The sequence below is a fragment of the Canis aureus genome, chromosome 11, assembly GCF_053574225.1.
Source record: "Canis aureus isolate CA01 chromosome 11, VMU_Caureus_v.1.0, whole genome shotgun sequence".
In the NCBI taxonomy this organism is placed as follows: domain Eukaryota; kingdom Metazoa; phylum Chordata; class Mammalia; order Carnivora; family Canidae; genus Canis; species Canis aureus.
In genome coordinates this window covers 50,638,968-50,660,815 of record NC_135621.1, presented here as the reverse complement: position 1 = coordinate 50,660,815, position 21,848 = coordinate 50,638,968, and the positions used below count along the sequence as shown (strand labels likewise).

The following is a 21,848-nucleotide window of genomic DNA, read 5'->3' as shown; positions in this document are numbered from 1 at the left end:
CTCCCATTAAAGTGACAGTAACATGATAGAAGGAAGGCACGAACATTCTAGGATAAGAATAGGAGAGGAAAGATCAGCAACAGTCATTTTGAAGCAGGAAAGCAGATGGCTGAATAATAAATGATTTAGCCAACTTGAGAAAATTGAATACTAAGACAACATAGAAAACCGAGAACTAATCTGAAATGATCATGGAACCCTTATAGGTTCAGGAAATGCACCAGATTACTTATAGAAGTATCTTGGGAGGGCTGCAGGTAGGTCTAAAGTAAGAAGATTGAAAGTTCTGTGTAGAAAGCAATTAGACCAAGTTAAACATAGAATACCATGTAACCCAGCAATTGTACTCCTAGGTATATGCTCAAAAGAGTTGAAAACAAGGATTCATAGCTCCATTCACATAGCCAAAAGCTGGAAACAACCCAAATGACCATCAGTGGATAAATGACCAAACAAAATGTGGTACATCCAACAATGGTATATTATTTTTAGTCATAGCAAAGAATGAAGTATGACACGTGCCATAACATGGGTGAGCCTTGAAAACATGCTAAGTGAAAGAAGCCAGACACAAAAGGCCACATATTGTATGGTTATATTTTTATGAAATGTCTAGAATAGGCTAACCTGTAGGAGCAGAAAGCCGATTAGTCATCACCAAGGACTGGGAAGAGGGGAAAATGAAGAAGGACTGCTTAATGGGTACAGAGTTTTCTTTTGGGGCACTGAAACTGTTTTGGAACTTGATAGAGGTGGTAGACTGTACAACAGTATAAGTATCCTAAATGCCACTGAATTGTACACTTTGAAATAGTTAATTTTATGTGAATTTCACATCAATTAAAAAAAAAACAAACAACAGATTTCCCATTCCACGCAGTTAAGTGACTGTCCTTCTTGCACCTTTGCAGAATACAGGAGATTTTTTTCTCTGCTGAGGGTTAAACAGAAAGTCTCTTTCCTGGAGAACACAGGTTGTACACGATAGTGGGGACACCTACTGAAAAAAGAGGGATTAGATGACTATTTATATGCTGATGTAGAGGTCCTAGAGAGGACTAAATCTTCCATGCAAGAGATAGGGGAATTCTGACTTACTCAGGAGAAAATACCTAAAGAAACTAAGATCAGAGGTCCACAAGAAATGTACCAAATCACCATGTTATGAAGCCCACGATTGATAAACTTCACATATTTAAGCAAAGCACTTAGAGTCAGTAGACAGCCAAGAGTCACCTAGCATGTAAAGAAACTTACACTATTAAAGACAGATGGGGGGTAGTACAGAAGCCACTTGGAGGAAATGAAGACTATATAAAAGGAAGAAAAACTTTTACATCCTTAGAGAAATGAAAGATATTTCACTCATTTAAATGAAGTTGACGTAAAGTACAGTTCACCTTTTTTAGATGAGTTTTTAAATTCATCTGTGAATTTCAGTAAGCTTAAACCAGTCAGGTAACCACAACCACTAACACTATAATCAAGATAAAGATTATTTTTATTAGGTCAATGGTTTTGTCCACATTTTTTCAAAAATGTAATTATTAATTAGAGGATCAGGATCATTTATTGAAAGTACATTTTAATAAGCTTTATAATGAAAAAAAATTCTTATTTGGAGTTGCTGAATGAAAAAAGCACATTTATCCTCCTCTGTCGCTGTGTGATGACAAGGGGAGGGGTAAAATGAGGGGCATATTGGACTTGACAAATAAAAATTTCTACTTTGGTATTCTTAGATAACAGAATATGGCAAACATTTAAGAGAATACAGTTTAGTCCAGTCTTTTAAGCAGTATGTTCATTTGTTTCGGAAGCTCAGAGATTCTAGATATTTCATAGAACTGAAGACCAAAACCCACGGAACTCTTTTAATCCTTTGGATATAAGACACATTTTGCATGAGGGGGGAATGGTGCTTCCAGGGTCACTCCACATGGTTGTGTATGTAGTTGAGCCCTGTATATCCTGCCTGACCCTATGAGGTCTCTCCGGTTGCTTACAATTTAGCCCTCAGTCCGTGGTCCCCTCCCCTTCCCTCCTTTTGGTGTAACTAACCTGTTTTTTACCCTCTAATGCCTCACTTGTTCAATAGCAGTTTAGTTGTCTCCCTTTACACACTGAGTTACATTATTACCTTTTAACAAATTATCATATATTAAAAACTAAATTCCTGTATGGATTTTGTCCTGTTTTCATTGGTCTGTCTGATGTGCCACAGTGTCAAGACTCTCAATTACTGTAGCTAATGATGTGACTTGCTTTAATCTTTCTTTAATTGCACTTTTCTTATGCATTTCCTTTTTTCCATATACATTTTAGAGCCATTTAATTGGAATTCTGTTATATTGGCACCTTCATCCAAGTTCTGTACACTTTATTACTCATAGGCAAAATACACACACACAGAGTAAATGGATTGTCCTTCATGAAATTTTCTTATTGGCTGTTGATGGCATATGGTGCTGCATTAGTCGTTGTCTTGGTATCAACCAATTGAAATCTTGTTAGTTCTGATTTTTTTTTTTTTTTTCAGTTGATTTGCTTGGGTTTTCCAAACTAGTCAGTCATCAGGCACTTGGATGGTTCAGTGGTTGGGTGGGCGTCTCCTTTGGCTCAGGGCATGATCTCAGGGTTCTGGGATCGAGTCCTGCATCAGGCTCCCCGCAGGGAGCCTACTTCTCCCTCTGCCTATGTCTCTGTCTCTCTCTCTCTGTGTCTCTCATGAATAAATAAATAAACTCTTTAAAAAACAAAGTAGTCAGCCAACATCTGCAAATAATAATCTAGTTTCTGTTTTTTCAATAATTATGCCGCCTTTTTTTCCTTGTCCAATTGCATTGACTAGAATTTCCTGAACAGTGGTGATTAGGAACAGATACAGAGATATGTTGACATCATGTGGGCAAAGTGGTATTGGCATACGTTTGGATATACTACATTTAAAAAATATAGAACAGCTTCATTGAGATATAATTTACATAGTATAAAACCTGCCTGTTTAAAGTGTGTAAGTCAGTGTTTTTTTAGTACAGTCAAAATTGTACAACCATTGCCACTATCCAATTTTAGAACATTTTCATCACTCCAGATGGAAACCTAGCATCTATTAGCAATTGGTCCCCCTTGCCCTCTTACCCTCAGCTCCTGATAAATACTAATCTATTTTCTGTCTCTATGGATTTGCCTATTTCAGACATTTCATATAAATGGAATCATTACAAGATGCAGTCTTTTGTAACTGGCTTCTTTCACATACCATAGTGTTTCCAAAGTTCATTCACACTGTAGCATGTATCAGCACTTCATTCCTTCCCATTGCCAAATAATTTCCATTGTATGGGTATACCATATTTTGTTCATCCATTCTTCTGTTAATGGATATTTGGGTTTTTACTTTCTTGGCTGTTATAAATAATGCTGCTATGAACATTCATGTACAAGATTTTACGTGGACATCTGTTTTCATTTTTCTTGAGTGTATACCACACAAGAGTAAAGATTGGGTGACATATGGTAACTATGCTAAACATTTTCTAGAATTTATTTATTTATTTATTTTTTTACTTCTATTGCTGTTTTCCTTGCTATTTATTCTCTACCTCTTTCACTGTGTCCACCTTTTCTTCTCTATCTCACAATGTGAATATGCCCCCAAGTTTTGGGTTGTGACTTCCTTTCTCTTTGTTCTCAACACTCCATAAAACTCCTTTTATGTGAGCTACCTATCTGTCTCTTAGTTTCAGGAATCTGTTGTCTGCCTAATCATTCTCAACCTACAGGTGTGTGTTACTACTGTTAATTAACTATTTTCTTGCTTACCTTGCCAGCACCATCTTCTCTTGAAAGCCTGGACATAAAATTTCCAGTTCTACTTTATTTTTTTTTAAATATTTTTTTATTTATTCATTCATTGGAGACACAGAGACAGGCAGAGACATAGGCAGAGGGAGAAGCAGGTTCTCTGCGGGGAGCCTGATGCAGGACTTTATCCCAGAATCCTGGGATCACGACCTGAACTGCAGGCAGACTCTCAACCAACCACTGAGCCACCCAGGCGTCCCTCCAGTTCTACTTTAAACAATGTTTATATTCCTTCCCTCATGAACAAGAAAATCCTTCAAATAAACAATGTTCATTTTCCTTCTTCCTTCTATCTCCCATCTCTTCATGCTTGAGTTTTTATGCTCTGCAGAGTGAATAGCACCTGAAGGTGAAATGCCAATTCTGGGAACATTAGGGTCTATGTAGAGGTTGTTTATTGGGGACAGTGTAACTCCAGAGGCCCTTAGGACTTTACTGGAAAATTAATATGTCATCTAGAAACTATTATTTCCAGTTCATTGTTGCTGTGTTTAGCAATATCAGGATGCACAAAGGAGATGCTAGCAGTGAACCAATTAGGAGGGAACCAGGTAGAAAATATGTCAAAGTCCTTTCTGTACTTAAATTTTTTTTTTAATATGGAAATCTACTTGCACTTAACAAATTATACAACTGCACTACCAGTTTCTAAGTCTAGGTGTTCATAATGTAGGTTTTCCTGAACAGGTAGATTTGAAAGATTTACCTCTTGTTAATATCCTTTTTTTGAATCTCTGATACTTTCCTGCAGTGAATGTTCTGATGCCTGTATCTTTCACTTGGTTTACTGTTGTGGGTTGTTGGGTTGTTTTGTTTTGTTTTTTTCTTTTTAATCTGAAAGTATTTTGACAATATATATATGTGTTTGAAAATCAGTCTTATTGGATTATGTTTTTAAAGGCTAGAATAAAGAAATGATCTTTGCTTTCAGAGACTATCAGATGTTTACATGGTGGCCTCTATTCTCACTGTGTAATTATGCATGTGATTAGTGGGGGGAAGCAGCTTCCCTGTAACCTGCAGTGCTTGCACTCATTAACCTTTTGTGAGGTTTAATAAGAAAGTGTATGTGAAGGCCTTGGAGGCTGGAGTCCGCCTCTTTTGGTGGGGATAGCAGATTGTATGATACCAGTTTATTACTCTCTAAGCTGGCTTTGCAAACTGCCATTGTCACTGTATGTTAGAAGTAATAATAAAATATATGAAAAAGACTTGAACGACCATGCAGTGAACTGAGCACACAGAGTAGGTCTTATCTCTGATGAAGAGGTGGTATAAACCAGTGACAAGAGAATTCGACAGTCCCATGCAAGAGGTGGCATCTGTTGCTAGAGTTTGAACAGTTAAATAACACAAGAACAGGCATGGGATCTCCTTTGATAGTCTTAATGTTTTCACTAAATAAGTTTATATTTCACCCAACCTTCTGTATTAGTAGATGACACTGACTAGCTTTCTCGCATTTAGAAAATGAAAGCTGTTTCTAAGGACCCCATGTAAAACTATATTACTTGGGGAAAGAAAAAAAAAGAGCTGCCCTTGGAAGCATCCTTAATATTCATACTAAATTTCTTTTCTCCAGCTAAATCTATCTTTTAAGCTAAATTAGATATGAACTTTTGTTAACATTTTGTAAAAAAAAAAAAAAAAGAGAGAGAGAGAGAGAGAAATGATGACCAAGGAAGAATGGACAACAGATAAGGTAATGTTAGAAGCTAACTCAAATCTCTTGTACGTGGATTGTGCTGGTCAAGAAAGCAGTGTGATTTAGAACTGAATTTAGTGTGTCCAGAGACAAGCAGTTGTGACTCCGATCACTTCACAGTTAATCTTGCAGTCATATTTAAGGCAAAACAAGTGTGTTTACTAGCCAACTGACTTGGTCTCTGATTGCAGTAAAATATGATTCCATCAGTTACTCATCACTATCATGATCTAGTCCTAATAACATATTTGATTTGCAAATGTATGTCATAATAAAGCAGGATTATTTAAAAGTAAAACAAATATATACTTGTTCATTTAAGTGTGAGGTGCCCTGCTATGCTGTGTTTAAAGAATGAACAGGTGATTATGTAAGTATAGCAAGTAAGCATTTTATTTGTTTTTCCAACTGTATTATCTTTTCAATCTGTTTGTGCTCAGAAATGCCTACAGATTCTGGTAATAAAATTAATCCCGAAATTTTGCATTCACTTTTTTTGTGTGATAAAAGGGAAACTTTGATACTTAGTAGTTAAATTGTTGGTCTCTGTGTGGGAAAAGAGGGAAGGAATTAAATACTTACTTTATAAGGGACTAACATAAGTAATTATCTGGATACTGCTTTTCACATTAAGCCATACTTATTTTCTGTTTTTTCAGTTTCCATAGCAAGGCGCGTACAAGACCCATTAGCTGAGCTGGTGAAAATCGAGCCGAAGCACATTGGAGTTGGAATGTACCAGGTAAAGCAGTGTGGGTCATTTATTTTGTGAAACCTGTCAATAGTATGCAGACTTGGCATAGTCATTAAGTGTCGATGGGAATAGCTTCCCATTCTCAGAGGTTACACGGTTGATGGGAAGGTAGTTAGAAGTTACATTATTAGGGAAGGAGGGAGTTTTTTTTTTTTTTTTTTTTTTTTCCTGGTGTTTATGGTTTGGATCAAGATTTAGAATTGACTGTAGTCAGATTTTAAGACTATTAAAACATTAGATCAGACTAGTAACTTAATCCAGAGAGCCTCTCCCTTTCACATTATTATAAAAAAGCAGAGGAAACAGAGCAAGGGGGATGGGTTGGCTCTTTGTGTAAGCCAGTATGAAATATTGATCTTTATTGACCATTCTGGAAGAAGCCTTTAGTACCTACTGTGCTTTATTTTTTTTTTCTGTTTCCTATTTCGATTTGAGTATTGTAATGAGTTTTTGGTCATTACCTAGTATGAGCTAGAGCCTTAACAGTAATGGTAGTGGTGCTTGTTGTTGTTACTGTATTTTTAGTTCTTGAGGTTACGTGTGTTCATTGGGCAGTTGAAGACAACACTAAATCTTGGCAAAGTGAATCCATCGTAGCTTGTCTTCAGAAAGATCAAATTGAATTATTTTTCTCTTCGATGAAAGTCTGTTTAAAATCTGAAATAAAATAATATCTTCTATGTAGTTTTCATGGGACTTGAGTGATAGGTTCTATACTTTTCTCTAAGAAATATATTAGGGCATGGAATCTGTGACCACTAGAAATGGAAGAGATGTTAGAAATCATATACCCCTACCCCTTCATTTGATGGAAAAGGAAGCTGTGTCCTACAATAGTTAGGATTTTTACCCAGAATCACCCAGTGGCAAAGCCTGGACTGACCTGTCACATATTGGACTTAACTAGAAGTATTCCCATTTTATAGCAAGTTAGAGTAAAAGGATCTAGACCTTTGAGTTGACCTGTTCATTTGGGAAGGATAGTTGCTTAAGAGACAGATCTAGCTATACAGATAGATAGAAATGCCTAGTATGTAATGAGTATAACTGTTACAGTTTTATGATACAGGCATTGTAGTTAAGAGGAATTATAACTATTAATTTAAGATAAAGTTATAGAATGCCTGAGCAAAATAGTAGAACAAAGAAAAAGAAAGGAGAAGTCAGATTCCTAGAACCCAGACAGGTTACTAAGCTATTGACCCCCAAAGAAATCTTTACTAAATAGCAGAGACTTAACCTCTAGATTTATCAGAGATACAGCACTTAACATGAAAGAGTTTGGAATTTGTTCCAATAGCAGTGAGAAGAAATGGAAGAGCTTTAAGCAAGGGAATGATATGATCTTATTTGTATTTTTAAACATTGGCTCTGGCTAATCTTGGGACAGTAGCTTAGAAGGGAAAAAGAGAAGCAGTAAGACCAATTCAGAGGCTGTTATACTAGCTCAGGTGAGAGATGATGGGAGAAATGGAAAGAAGTTAAATCTATTTTGTAGGGACTACTTGGTAGTAAGTGGAGGAAAGGGAGTTGTTCAGAATTTGCTCCAGGGGTCCTGGTATGTGGCTAATGCCTGATTAGAGCAGATTTTGTGGGGATAAGATCAGTAATTCAGTTTTGGATGTGTTGAGATGCCTGTAAGAAATCCAAGAAATATCAAATAGAATTTGGATATGCAAGTCTGAGATTTAGAGGAATGACCATTTAATTGGAGTACAGACTTTGGCAAATGATGACACTGAGAAAGTCATCAAGATGGTGACGCTGAACTTATGATATCCTTCACTTATGCTACCACTACTACTGGCATGTCCACAACTCCACCTTCTAGAAAATGACAGAGAAGGAGCACATACATATTTGTGTTCATATAAACATACTTACATGAAAAATTTATAACCTGGGAAAACAAGAAGGGGTTGGTGGATAAAATTTCAGAAATTCCTGAAAGATACTAAGAATGAGGAATCATATCCATGGGGATAAAACCTGGTAGAGCTGCAGCTCAAAATATACAGATCAATAGTGTTCTCAAACTAGAGTCATGTTTAAGTAGTGGGTAGGTGGCCTGTACTATTAGAAAAGGAGGTGCATATGGAGTAAGTAGGCCCATAGTGACCCCTTCCCTCCATGTCCTATGAATTCAAGCTCAAGCACTGGGTATAACCCTGAGACCAGAGAGAGGCTGGGAGATCCCTCAAGTAGCCTTTGCTTGTCAGGAAGCTCAAGGAGTCTCGCATGCTGGGAAGACAAACTCCTGGCGCATACCTGACACCTGACATCATATCCCACATTCCCCACATTATCACTGGATTCAGATGATGGTAACAAAAAACAGCATACACAGACAAATGGGGACTCTGGAATGATCTTCTGCTAAGAATCACTGAACATTGAAGAAAACTTACCATAGCAAAATGAGGCACCAAATGTAATAAGCAAAAAATAACAATGAAACCATGAATAAGCAGTAGACTTTGAAATAAGTAAAATGAATATTCACAGAGAGATAAGTGAGGTTATTGTATGTATAAAACAAACCGAGGATAGAATGAATTAATAAACCAGTCTTAGAATTAAAAGATATGCTTGTCAAGATGAAAAACAAACAAACTGACTAAATAGAATGGACATAGATTAAAAAAAATTAATGAATTGAATAATAGAGTTAAGAGATTCTTTAGAATATAGTCTTAAATTGAGAAAAGTGGGCAGTATAAACAAAAGGTCATATGATATAGAGGCCATTTTAAAGATTCAACGTTCATCTCATAGAAAATTCAAATGAAAAGAAATGGAGGAAAGTTATAATCACCGACATAATAGGAGGAGGTTTCAGCTGTAATGTGTGCAAGATACTTATAAAGAAAAAAGGAACCTGACATTAGAAATTTGGAGAAAAATAGTTCCACACAAATGAAAAAGAAAGTCATAGTACTGCTAATATCAGACAAAATAGAATTTTAGGCAAAATGCATTGAACAGGTCAAGGAGGGATATTTCATATTAATGACAGTTTCCCAAGAAGATGTAATTGCCCTGAACATTCTATGTTATCTAACAACATAGCTTCAAAAAAATGCCGTATTAAAGACTTCTAAAATTAAAGCAAGAGACCAATTCACTTTTTTTATAAGTCTTAAAAGATTACAGTATATTAACACAAAGCATTTTAAAAACAGCTTTATTGAGTATAAACACATATTATACATACATATGTAAATTCACCTATTTAAAGTGTACAAGTCACTGAATTTTCATTCAGTGGGTTGTGAAACTATTATCACTAAGTTTTGAACATTTTCATCCCCCAAAGGAAACCCAGTGTCCATGAGCAGTCATCTCTACCACCCCGTCATCCCCAGCCCTAGGCAATTGATTACTCATCTACTTTGTTTCTATAGATATGTCTATTCTGGATATTTCATTTAAATAGAATTATATAATATGTGGCCTTTTTGTAACTGGCTTCTTCCACTTATAATATTTTCAAGGTTCACCCATGCTGAAGCACAAGTCATTACTTCATTTCCTTTCTATGGGCAAATACTATTTCATTGTATGTGTAAAATACCACATTTTGTCTATCCATTCATTGGTTGGTGGAAATTTGGGTTATTTCCACTTTTTGGCTATTATGAATAATGCTATTATGAACATTTTGTACAAATTTTTAAGATATATGTTTTCACTTCTCTTAAATATATATCTAGAGCATGTTTGCTAAGTCATTTGACGCATAAATTTAAAGCCAGATAATGAACTAGGGAAATTATTTGCCACAAATGTATATATCTACAAAACTATTTTATGGGGGATCCCTGGGTGGCTCAGCGGTTTAGCGCCTGCCTTCGGCCCAGGGAGTGATCCTGGAAACCCGGGATCGAATCCCACATCAGGCTTCCTGCATGGAGCTTGCTTCTCCTTCTGCCTGTGTCTCTGCCTCTCTTTCTCTCTGTATCTCTCATGAATACATAAATAAAATCTTAAAAAAAAAATTATTATTAAGGTTTGGTGTTTCCTTGTTGATTTGTATGCAATTGTATGTTGGTATAAGTAAAATATTTACAAAAGATATATAAAGGCATCTAGACACCATTTATCTTAGATGAAATAAAAATTTTTCTTTATCAAAGAAACCCATATTAAAGGGATATTATTTCGATCTAAAATTGAGTAAAGTTGCAATAAAATGACAAACATCTATGCAAGTGAGGATACAGTGAAATGACCAACACTACTGATAGAAGTATAAATTGTTATCTCTAGCAAATAATACCGATCAAGATGCACTTTTAAAGAATGCATCCCATTGACCTGGTAGTTCTCCCTTTAAGGATCTCTTCTAAGGCAGTATTAAGAACTATTGATAAGATTTATATACAAGTTATATACAAGATTAACAAAATTATTGGAAGCAACTACAAGAGAATAGTATATCCAGTTGAAATGTTATACAACCATTAAAATATAGACTTTCAAAGAGGATTTAATGACATGAGAAATTGCTTTATTTTTAAATTGCAATGAATTTGTTGATACAGAATAAAACCAATTTCTGTTTTAAAAATGTAGATATACATTTATTCAAAGAAAAGAAAACCCCGCTAGTGACTGGTATTTATATTTTTGTTGGTGTGATTAGGGGATTTTATTTTCTTTCTTAGTTTTTTTAAACTTTGTATAGTGAATATGTATTAGGAAGAAATTGTTATAAAATATATATCTGTCTCCATATTCTAACCAATGGGCTGCTTCATTTTAAGCCTTGATACAGTAGACTTCCAGTATATCCAGAGTGGGACTGATTTCTTTTTAGTTCTTTAAGTTCTTTAGGAACCTCTAAATGCTTTTAGTATAAATTTAATATTTATATTTATTCTGATTTAAAATGCAAGTAACTGGATAAACATTGTTGATTTTAAAAATGAAAGCTATTCAAAGAAAAGAATGTTAAGTACTTAGATGAAATAATAGAAGCTATAATATTATTACTTCAATAGAAACTAAAATACTTTTGGTTTAATAACAGCTAAAATGCTAAAGGCAGCACTCCAATCCTTGTCTTAGAAAATGGGGAGACCTGATTTTAAAAACACATGCCTGTCATAATTTCTGGAGAGAGAGAGGCAGCCAGTGTGGTCGAATGACAACATATCCCTAACTGACCCCTAAAGACTTTGCTGGAAAGTGGCTTGGTGTTACTCCCAAGAAAACAGTCCAGGGTGAGAGCAGGATGATGCAGGGTTGGCTCTGTCGAGTTCTGTGGGACATGGGGAGTGTGGTTTAGCTTGGCCTTGTCATATCCTGAGAGCACAACTTAAGTAAGTTGGATTTACTTGCTATTTATTTCTTCTTTGGGCTGTGTTTTAGATACTTTTGTGCTCATTAACACCTCCATTTGTTAATGAGCATGCACAGTGAAGTAGGAAAGACAAAACAGTCCTCTTCCTCCTTTCATGGCTGTTAGATCATTTGATGATGTTAGAGAACAAAACTGTGTTCCAAAATGAGTTTTTGGAACCCTTAGTGAATTTTCTATATCCAGGCATCTTTATTACTCATTATTATGGATAAGGGAGAAGACACTGTAAAAGGAAAATCATCTTCCCAGATGAATTTTTCATGGTAAAACCTCAAAGGTGGGAATTTGTATTTTATTTCCCTTCCCATTCTGTGGGATCAGTTATGAGTAAAAATTAAAAAACAACTCTTCAGTGGTGATATTATTATAGTTTTTAAAACTGTTTTATAGGTAACGTGGAGGGATTATGAAATGTAGTTTTAGTTTAGGTCTGTAAAAGTTAATAAGACTCCTCTGTTTCATTTTGTTTGCCCAAATCCTTTTAAACAATTTAATCCCTTAATTATTTGTTATTGTAGAGTGGGATACAGGAAAGAGTCTTCCCCATGGACATTCACTTAGATGATTTTTACCTGGATTTTTTGCCCCCTTATACAAAACAATATTTTGGAATAGATAAAACACAAAAGTAAAACATGGAGGAAATTTGTTCTAAAAATCAGACATCACAGAGATGAGTTCCCTGCCAAAATGTCTTTACAATCTTGTCCCTTAACTGTAAGTCCCAGCATATGGACCTATTTGAATCTTGTGCTTTACCCAGTGTTATAAATGAAATCAAACTTAGCCTCACAATTCAGATATTTCATTTATTTGTGACTGCAACGGAACCGTTTCTGTAACTGAACAAGTACAAGTAATTGACCTTGACTGGTAGTATAAATAAATTCATCTATCAGAATTTACTAATTATTCCTTAAACTTAGTTTTAAAATCTCTATTCTGGGTGCTTTTTTTTTTTTTTCCACTTAAGGATGAAAACGCTTCTTTTTGTTGGAGTATTGGGCTTCAGTTTTCTCAGGTTCTTAGAAATCACCAACAATGAAATAAGTCATGTATATACACACACACCCTAGTATAACACCATACTTATCTTTAAAAGAAATGTGAGATGTTAGTATGATTTGAAGAAATTTTTATCAATAATGCCTTAAGTTATTAACAATGAAATATTTGATTATCTTTTGTTTGCTTACTCTTTGTATGTCATTGACCTTGGAAAATGAAACTAGATCAATTTCTGTTTCTACTCAAGTTCACCTTTTAGTTTTCATACATCAGCACAAAGTTCTAATAGTTCTAAAACATTAAGCTATTTTCACAGTGTTTAAAACTAGTAATTATCATAGATGATTTAAAAAATTACACATGACATTAAAAGTACTTCCGTAAAGGAAAAGATTAATACATGTTAACTGCATTAGAATCTAAAACATCTCTGAATAAATAATAAAATAATATATAGAAAATCTACAAACTGGGAGAAGGTATTTGCAACACATATAACCTATAAAGGACCAAAAAATATAAAGACCTACAAATCAAGAGGAAAAAAGAGCAGTTCAACAGAAAAATAGGCAAGGGATATGAACAGGCAATTGACAGAAGCAGAGGCAAAAAAACCACAAAAATATTTTTTAAATGATCATCACTTTCACTGGTAACTGGAGAAATGCGAACTAAAGCCACTATAGAAAACCTTTCAGGTTGTCACAACTTAGTCTGACAATTTAGATGTTAGCAACCATGTGGAACATTGGGAATCTTGTACATAACTTGTAGAAATATAAAATGATCCAACCTCTTTGGAGAGTAATTGGACATTAATAAAGTTGGAGATGGGGATTCTCTTCAAGTTAATAATTCTGTTGCTGTATGTACATAGCCTTGGGAGTTTTCTCAAATGTGCACAGGCTGATATGTATTAGAAATTCATTGAAGCACTATTTATAGCAGTGAAAATTTAGAAACTATGTTCATCATCCAGAAAATAGAAAAATAAAATATAGTATACCCAGACAGTAGAATATTACATGAAGTGAAGATAACCAAATTAGAGCTATCTGTATTAGTATAGATAATCTTCATAAGATAAAATATTAGGAGAAAAAGCAAGTTCCAGAATATATACAGTATTTTATGGTATAAAATTTTAAGATATGAAATATAATACTGTGTACTATTTGTGAATACCAATATATATAATAAGAATATAGAAGTAAGCACTGGAATTTATGTTTGTGGTTACTCTGGGTGGGGCATGGGATGGGAGAATAGGAACTGGGAGAGGTATACCAGGAGTTTAAACTGTATTTATAGTGTTTTTGTTTGAACTGTATTTATAGTTTTTAGTTTCTTAAGTTCTTTGGTGGTTAATGGTGTTCCTTATACACTATAAATTTTTGTTAAATAAATCATAATTTTATAAAAAGATGCAGGAAACCTTGGTCAGGTGGTTAAGGGTGTTTTATTTCAAGAACTTTGGCTTCCAATTGGTTTTAATTTCTTCCTTATATTTGTGTGTGTGTGTGTGACAATGAGGATTTATATAGTCAGGAAAAAAAAGCCATTTTCAATTTTTAGTGAAAATGAAAGCAAACCACACTTAATATTAAAGTACATTTCTCTTTGTAATATTCCTTGAAATTTTCATCTTTAAGACCCTAATTTTGCACCAAATCAAATACTTTTTTAAAAGATCTATTTATTTTAGAGAGAGGGTAGTGGAGGGCAGAGGGAGAAGGAGAGTCTTTTTTTTTAACGATTATATTTATTTATTTATATACTTATTCATTCATTCATTCATGAGAGACACAGAAAAAGAAGCAGAGACATAGGCAGAAGGAGAAGACTCGATGTGGGACTCGATCCCAGGACCCCTGGATCACGACCTGAGCCAAAGGCAGACACTCAACCACTGAGCCACCCAGGTGTCCCAGGAGAGAGAGTCTTAGCCAACTCCACACTGAGCGTGGAGCCCAACCCAGGGTTCAGTTTCATGACCCTGAGATCACCATGTGAGTCAGAAGCACCAAAAATCAGATGCTTAACCAACTGTACCCCTCAGGTACCCCTCAAACACTTTTTAATGCAAAATTCTAGCACTATCTTTAAATTTTTTCTTCATTTCACAAATATGGATTTTTCTTCTGTGGATTTTAAAAATATTGTTTGATCCCATTGTTTGAAATGGTCATTTCAGAGATATGGCCTAGGACAAAACTGTGGGTGATTATCTTTCTAGTGCTTATTTATAGGGCGGAGTTAGGTAGAATCAATGTTTAAGGAATTGTAGTATAATAATGGTATTGTAATATAACTAGCATTCATTCTATACTGTTTTCTTTTCACCACTAACTATTCCCCCAACACACTCCTAAATTATGTAAATTAGGAACCTTGAAATCAAGCAAGGGAGCTTTTAAAAATAACTATCCTAGGCCACATCCTCAGAGATTTTCATTTAATTGGTCTGGAGGGTGGACCCAGACAGCAACATTTTAAAATTCTGTAGATGGTTCTAATATACAGGCCATGTTGAGAACCATTCGTTCATAAAGTATGATTCCTGGACCAGCAGCATTAGTATCACCCGAGAACTTGTTAGAAAATGCATATTCTTGCATCCACTTCCCAGGCTTATAGAATCACAAAATCAGGGGGTGTTATCAAGCTTGAATGTACATATAAAACCCTTTGGAATCTTGTTAAAATGCAGATTCTGGTTCAGTTGGTTTAGGGTGGGGCATGAGATTCTTTCTTTCTTTCTTTCTTTCTTTCTTTCTTTCTTTCTTTCTTTCTTTCTTTTCTTATAAATTTATTTTTTATTGGTGTTTTATTTGCCAACATATAGAATAACACCCAGTGCTCATCCTGTCAAGTGCCCACTGCAGTGCCCGTCTACGTTTCTTTAAACTCCTATACCTATGCTGTTGGTCTGAGGATTCACCTTGAGTAACAAGAGACCCTACTGATAGCTTCTTGGGCCCCAGCCCAGGCCCATTGAATCAGAATCAGATTTTAACAAGATTTCCAGGTATTTTGAATGCACATTACAGCATATGCAATGCAAGAGGAAAATCAGGATATGCCAAAATGTAAGGGATATGAGAATTTGAAGAAGCAAAAATCAATATTGTAAAACACTGCAAAAATAAAGGTAGGATACTGAAAATGTGCTTTCATGTATAATTTTTAAAAATGGTGGTGGTGGCCATAATAATAGTTTCACTGGAGTTAGGGAGGCAGAGGTGAGATAAGCAAATTGAAGGCTGAATGAAAGATGCGGACTTAGAGACAAATGTATACAAATCTCTAAGGAAAGAGAGGTTTTTAGGAGAGCAGGATTTGAATGTGCTGAAATACTGATAGGAATGAGTTATAAGTAGTTAAGAGAGAAGTCGAAGATCCTGGAGAGGCAGAGGCTGGTTACCTGAGGAGATGATGCTCAAAGCTTACCTAATGAAGGAAATAGACAAGACGAGTTCAGAAAAGAGAAGCTCCCAGAGTGGCAGGTGGCTGGAAGGAGGTGGAAGAGAACAGGACTGGGAGGGCTTGCTACCCTACCTGGATAGTTTTATTTTTCTGTGAAGTAGGAAGCTCCAGTTCTATACCCCCTCTTCTCCCAGAAGAACAGAGAATTTTTTAATTTCTGAAATCATTGTATTAATTTTCTTTACTGTCTCTTCTAATGGAATGTAAACGCTTATATGAGGACAAGGTATTTCCACCTCTGTATCCACAGCTCCCATGACCCCTCACATGATAGATATTCAGTATTTGCTGAGTGAATAAATGCTGAAGTGTCGGTATAGTTGGTCTTTTATTCTATTTTTTAACTCTTTTGTGAACACACCATAAAATTTTGTAGCCTCTCACTGAAAATTTTTGTGGGGTAAGCCTGAAATTTGAGTTACTAGTATTTTTTTCAAATCTCTTTTCTGGCAAAGTGAGAATTTCAGAGCAGAGAACCATTAGTGTAGCCAACTGGTTGCAGTGAGATGACTGGAAAGTGAAGAAGGGTTGCTGTGGCCAAAGAAACTAGAGTTCCTCAATTTAACATCTATTGCTCCATTCCTTTCTCGCTCTACAGTGCACATTCTATTCTCAAGGGAGGTAATTCTCACAGAGACAGATTAGGGAGAGCACTTAGAGAGGAATGTTCTTTGTGACAAAATGAGTCCATCAGTCCTTTCAAAGGACCTATAATTAGTTAATACAGTGTAGTATCTATCAAAGACAAACCTTTGTGGCAGTGGCACTCGATGTAGAATCTTTAAAGTGAAATTACCTACTAAAACCTAAGTTTATGAAAGTTCTTAATAATTTTATCTTTGTTACCACAAAGCCCTAAGGAAGTTTTGATTATGTCTAATATTATGTGTGGATGGATAGTCTACAGGCTAAAAATAGTGGAGTGGAATAAGATTATTCTAAAAATGTTTAATTCTGACATTCAAAGAGATTTTACTTTCTGTTTTGCTACTTGCATATAATTAGTGTGGATAATAAAAGAGCATCTAGGATGTATTTCTTAGTGCAAAAAACTACTCTATCTCTGTAACACAATAATGTTCATTTAAGAAACCCAAATATGTAAGATAGTGCTAGATAATTATAGCAGTCAGGAAGAGAAATAAAATGTGTGAATATTAGGAGGACCATTTCTGATAATTTAAAAACTATATTCTGAATACCTGATATCTGATAGTATTAACGAATATTCATGAACTCAGTCTTTATATATGTGTGTTGGGGTAGGTGTTGATCATGGTCTTTAAGAATAGTACAGATAAATTACTTGTAAGATTATATTCTATTTTAAATTCAAGAGGAAGGCATCATCATTATCACAGTAACAGGATGCCTTAAATTCATAGTCCTGTAGAAAGGGCTGTGAAATTAATAGAATTTAGGTAAGATGTGAAATGTGCCTGCAAAGTGATTATAATCTGATACAGAGACAGGAAAGCTGGCCTCATTAAATTATGGCATGAGTTCACTGATGGCACATTCTTGCCCTATATCTCCCTTATGCTGTGGTTGGTTGTATCACAGTGTCCTTCTTTCTGGTGATCATGGAAAGGAATTCTAAGGGGAAAAGTCTATACTGAGGAAAAAATCTATTGATGAGAGAGGTTTTTTTTGGGGGGGAGGGTTTACTCTCAATAATTTTAAATATCATTACAGGTAAGAAAAGTTAATTTACCTGGATTTGTATAGGGTGAAGATTATTTCCTATTCCACAAAAGGAAATGCATGTGTCACTTGTCTTCTTGAACAACTAACTTTAGAAGGTATCTTTGGTTTTAGGTGAGATTAGTGGGCTAGTTGGCTGCCTTCTTTGTGCACTGTTAACTCTAGTGATGAATTTTCTTTAATAATCCCGATCAGGCTCCCAGGCTGTTTATTGTATAGCATTATTAAAAAAAATGTATTTCCCTTTCAAATGTATAATTGAAAGGGAGAATTTTCTTTTGACATATACAAGGCTTTTGTTTCATTATTTATTTGGAATAAATGGGGCCAGACGGTGTGAGTGCAGTTAGGTTTTGTTGGAGGGGAGCTTGCAAAGACTTTTTGAGGCATGATGTGCAAGTGAGTGTTTTCAAATCTCAGAGGTGTGATTATGTCATAACAGCCATAACCTCTGGGCTTGCTTTATTACGTTTATTAAAACAAATCTGTATGGGGGTGCTATGTATATTTTGGTGATGAAGGAAATGAGGTGGTTAATTTATTATGTGAACAGCACTTTCAGCTAACCACAGCGTGATTCACTGAGAGAACGGTGGAAAAGCCTCACTCTAGAAATGACTGCTTTTTGATTTGTGGACCATAACTTTCAACACCAGAGCATGAAGTTTATCTACAAAATGGTTCTCTCTCTGTCCCTTTTTTTTTTTTTTTTGTAATGTTTTTGTCCAATTTTAAACTTGAAATTTTTTCCTTCATTTTATTTTGGGCATTTACTGAATATGAATGATCTAAAATAGTCCTTGCCAGCAAGTTAAGGGGAAAAAATAAAAGAAAGGGATTGATGTGTTAGGGCATTAGGGAAGTTGGTAGTATCTTTATGGTTCCCAAGCAGCCCACACATACCTCCCAGGAGGACTTCACAAAATAAATCAACATTCTAGACCTTCAACCAAAGAAGATGACTACCTGGTACCAAATACGAGTTAAGGAAAACTAAGGAACCTATTGTTCTTCCCTTTTGTAGGATGTGTTTATCAACATACTATATTAGAATACTATAATGGAAAAGGAACTCAATCTCATGCAAAGAAGTCTGACAAACGTTTGGAAGTGAGGGTTGACTGTGGGAAGAGGTGAGGATGTAATGCCACATAGAAGTACACACACTGTGGAATGGAATCAAAAGAAGACCTGTCCATCTAATGAGCAGATAGGGTATAAAGCACTTGTTGTATACTCATAAACAGCCATTGCAAGACCAAGAAAAGTTTGTTTTCTCTGGAATTATGCCATAGCCAGCATCATGTAGTGATGTGGAGAGAGAGAGAAAGAGAGAGGGGAAAATAGGTCATCTTCCTGCCAGTATTTCTGAAAGACCCCCTTCATTTTCCAGATGTGCCACGTACCAACCATTCACAAACAGAAAGTCTTGGAAATCAGTAAGGCACTTAAATGGTAAGAATTAATTAGAGCATTTTATATTGGGGATATTACAAGGCTCCATGAAAAAGGATGGTAATCAGTTTTCTATTTTATCTCTGCTGCTTTGGAGTGGCATACTGCATTTCTTCAGAGTCCTCAATTTGCTCTAAAAATTATGTCATTCCCTCATAGCACTTCCCCAGAGAGTTGGCAAAGACCAGGAGAAACATTATTTGTGTAGTTTAAAGACAGAGTGTAGAGGAGGGAGGTCCAGGCCTGTGGTTTATGTAAACAGGGTAGACTGGAAGGGGGCACTGACACCCCTGGTTAGGTTATTACTCAGCCATCATGAGCAGTCAGTCCCAGTGAAAATGTGTCCTCTTTGAGACTGCTTCAGCCGCGGTGATTAGTAATAGCCATCCATAGCCCTAGACTGCAATAGAAATTTAATTTTAAAAGTAATTGGATTATAGGCAAAACTTCATTTTAGTGATATTGGTTGGGGCTCTCGAACTTTTGAGATATCCTTGCTAGGAGAATGAAACTATGTTTTGGACATTCCAAGAGACATTAGGTCTGATACCACCTAAGCTAGCATTTTTAACTTACTCAAAGTGGGTTTATTTTCATAATGGTTTGGTTACTTTTTGGAAGATTGAAATTTTTAAATCATTCTTGGGAATTGGCTTTGAAAGTCTGTGACCCTGCCTTCCCAACAAAACGCCCATCACAAACTCATGCAGAGGGTAACAGTGATTTCAAAAGCGTGGATAACAGAGAAACCTTCATTCCAGGTGTGCCCTTCATTTTCTCTGCCTTCTTCAGCATTTTCTCCTACGGAGTCCTTTTGCTTCTGTGCCTCTTTCCTTGTCTCCCTTCCGACCTCCTCTGAGCTGCTTTTTGAAGACATAGTTTGTTTCCTAGTCCCTCACTCAGGGCCCCTCCCTTCATATGGTGTGAAATAGAACCAGGCTTTTAAAAAAATGATTGTACCCTCATTTACGATTTGAAACCTACTCAGATATGTGTTGACAAATTTAGGCAACTTGGAGACTCACAATACAAATGTATGAGCATGTTACCCAAGTAGCATTAGCTGAACACAGATCCAGATGAACACAGATTCTGATGGCGGCAGAATACAGAAGATAGTCAGCCCAATACGCTAGATGGTAAGAGCATGATTTTAAATAAAATAAAGTGCTGATTGTGAGACAGGAGATAATCCCCTTGAAGAGAAATGCTATATTTATCATTAAGTTTGCAAAGGAAATGTGGGTTCTAGGTTAAAATACTTGGTTAATTGTATCTTGGACACCTAACTATGCTCATTGATACATATTCCTTTTTGTATTTGGGGAGTTAGAATTCAGGATGTGTTTAATCAAAATTTCCCCAAGAGGTAAAGCTTCTACATAAATAGGGAACCTGCCTTAAACTGAAATTGCATGAATATTCTAACTGGCCCCCCCTCCTCGTTTCAATGTAGTACAGTGGAAAAAAACACAGAGCCCCAGGGCAGCAAAGGGAACTGTGGTCTTATCTTGGTTTAGCTACATTTGCTGTATGACTTTGGGAAAGTAATTGTACTTCTTCATGCCTTGTTGGAAAATAAAATAAGGTTGCCTATATGCTTTCTCAAAGAGTGTCGAAATACCATACATGTATTGAATAAAAAGGAAAGCAAAAAAAGATGTGAAAGTGCCTGAAGGTGCAAATATGAAGGTGAATTTATTTCATACGATGGGATCATCAAACAGATCCTATTTACATTGTTGGTTTGTTTTTTTTTGTTTTTGGTTTTTTAGCCTTTGATGTTTTCATCTATTCCTATCAATTCACATGCTAAGCTTATCAAGTATTCCTAGAATTACTTAACTTCAAGTTACAGGGGACCTTATAGTTCACACTGGCAGATATAAGTGTTCACTCTCTTCTGCTAAAAGGGAGGACGGAAGAAGCTGCAGGGAAAGCTTCCAGAACAAAGAATCAGAGTGGCGGGATTGCTGTGGTCATGATCCAGGAATGAGGAAACAGGCCCATTGCCGGAGCTGCCTCTTATAAATAGCAATGACAGGACGTGTTGCACAGGGAAAGATAGGCATTTGAAGTTGAATTGAAAAGTACACTTTAAACTTCTGTTAGTGATTACCTACAGAATTTTTTTTGTAAGTCTATAGTGCTTTACTTGTTATCCTTGTGTATCCGATTCTTCTGTTGTGGTTTGCATCTAATGTTTAAATTGACTCAGTATTTCGGAGGTGGGAGGGGACAAGGTTGGAATAGTTAAAAACAAACACAACAGCAACAACAGAAACAAACTCCTTAGTTTGTTGGGATGCACGATCTAGTTATGGGTTGTCAATAAGAAACAGCTGTTTGTTTGTTGACAGCCCGCCTTGCCTCTCCCATAATCAAGCTGTTTCTCATCATATAATTACCAGCTCTTTAGTATTTGAGGCTTGTTGTGGATTTATAGTTGGTTATATAACATTTGCCAAAACGTCATAGTTTAGATAAAAAATTAGTGATTCCCT

The 21,848-nt window shown here is 35.7% G+C and overlaps 1 protein-coding gene across 1 annotated transcript in view; it reads left to right on the top strand.

The window, feature by feature from the left end:
- The window catches only part of SRBD1 (S1 RNA binding domain 1), a 192,406-nt gene that overhangs the window by 108,109 nt on the left and 62,449 nt on the right, over positions 1 to 21,848 (top strand). Inside the window, exon 16 of the mRNA XM_077915267.1 lies at positions 6,232 to 6,314. Within this exon, the coding sequence (XP_077771393.1) occupies positions 6,232 to 6,314 (83 nt within the window). The remainder of the gene's footprint in view (positions 1 to 6,231; positions 6,315 to 21,848) is intronic.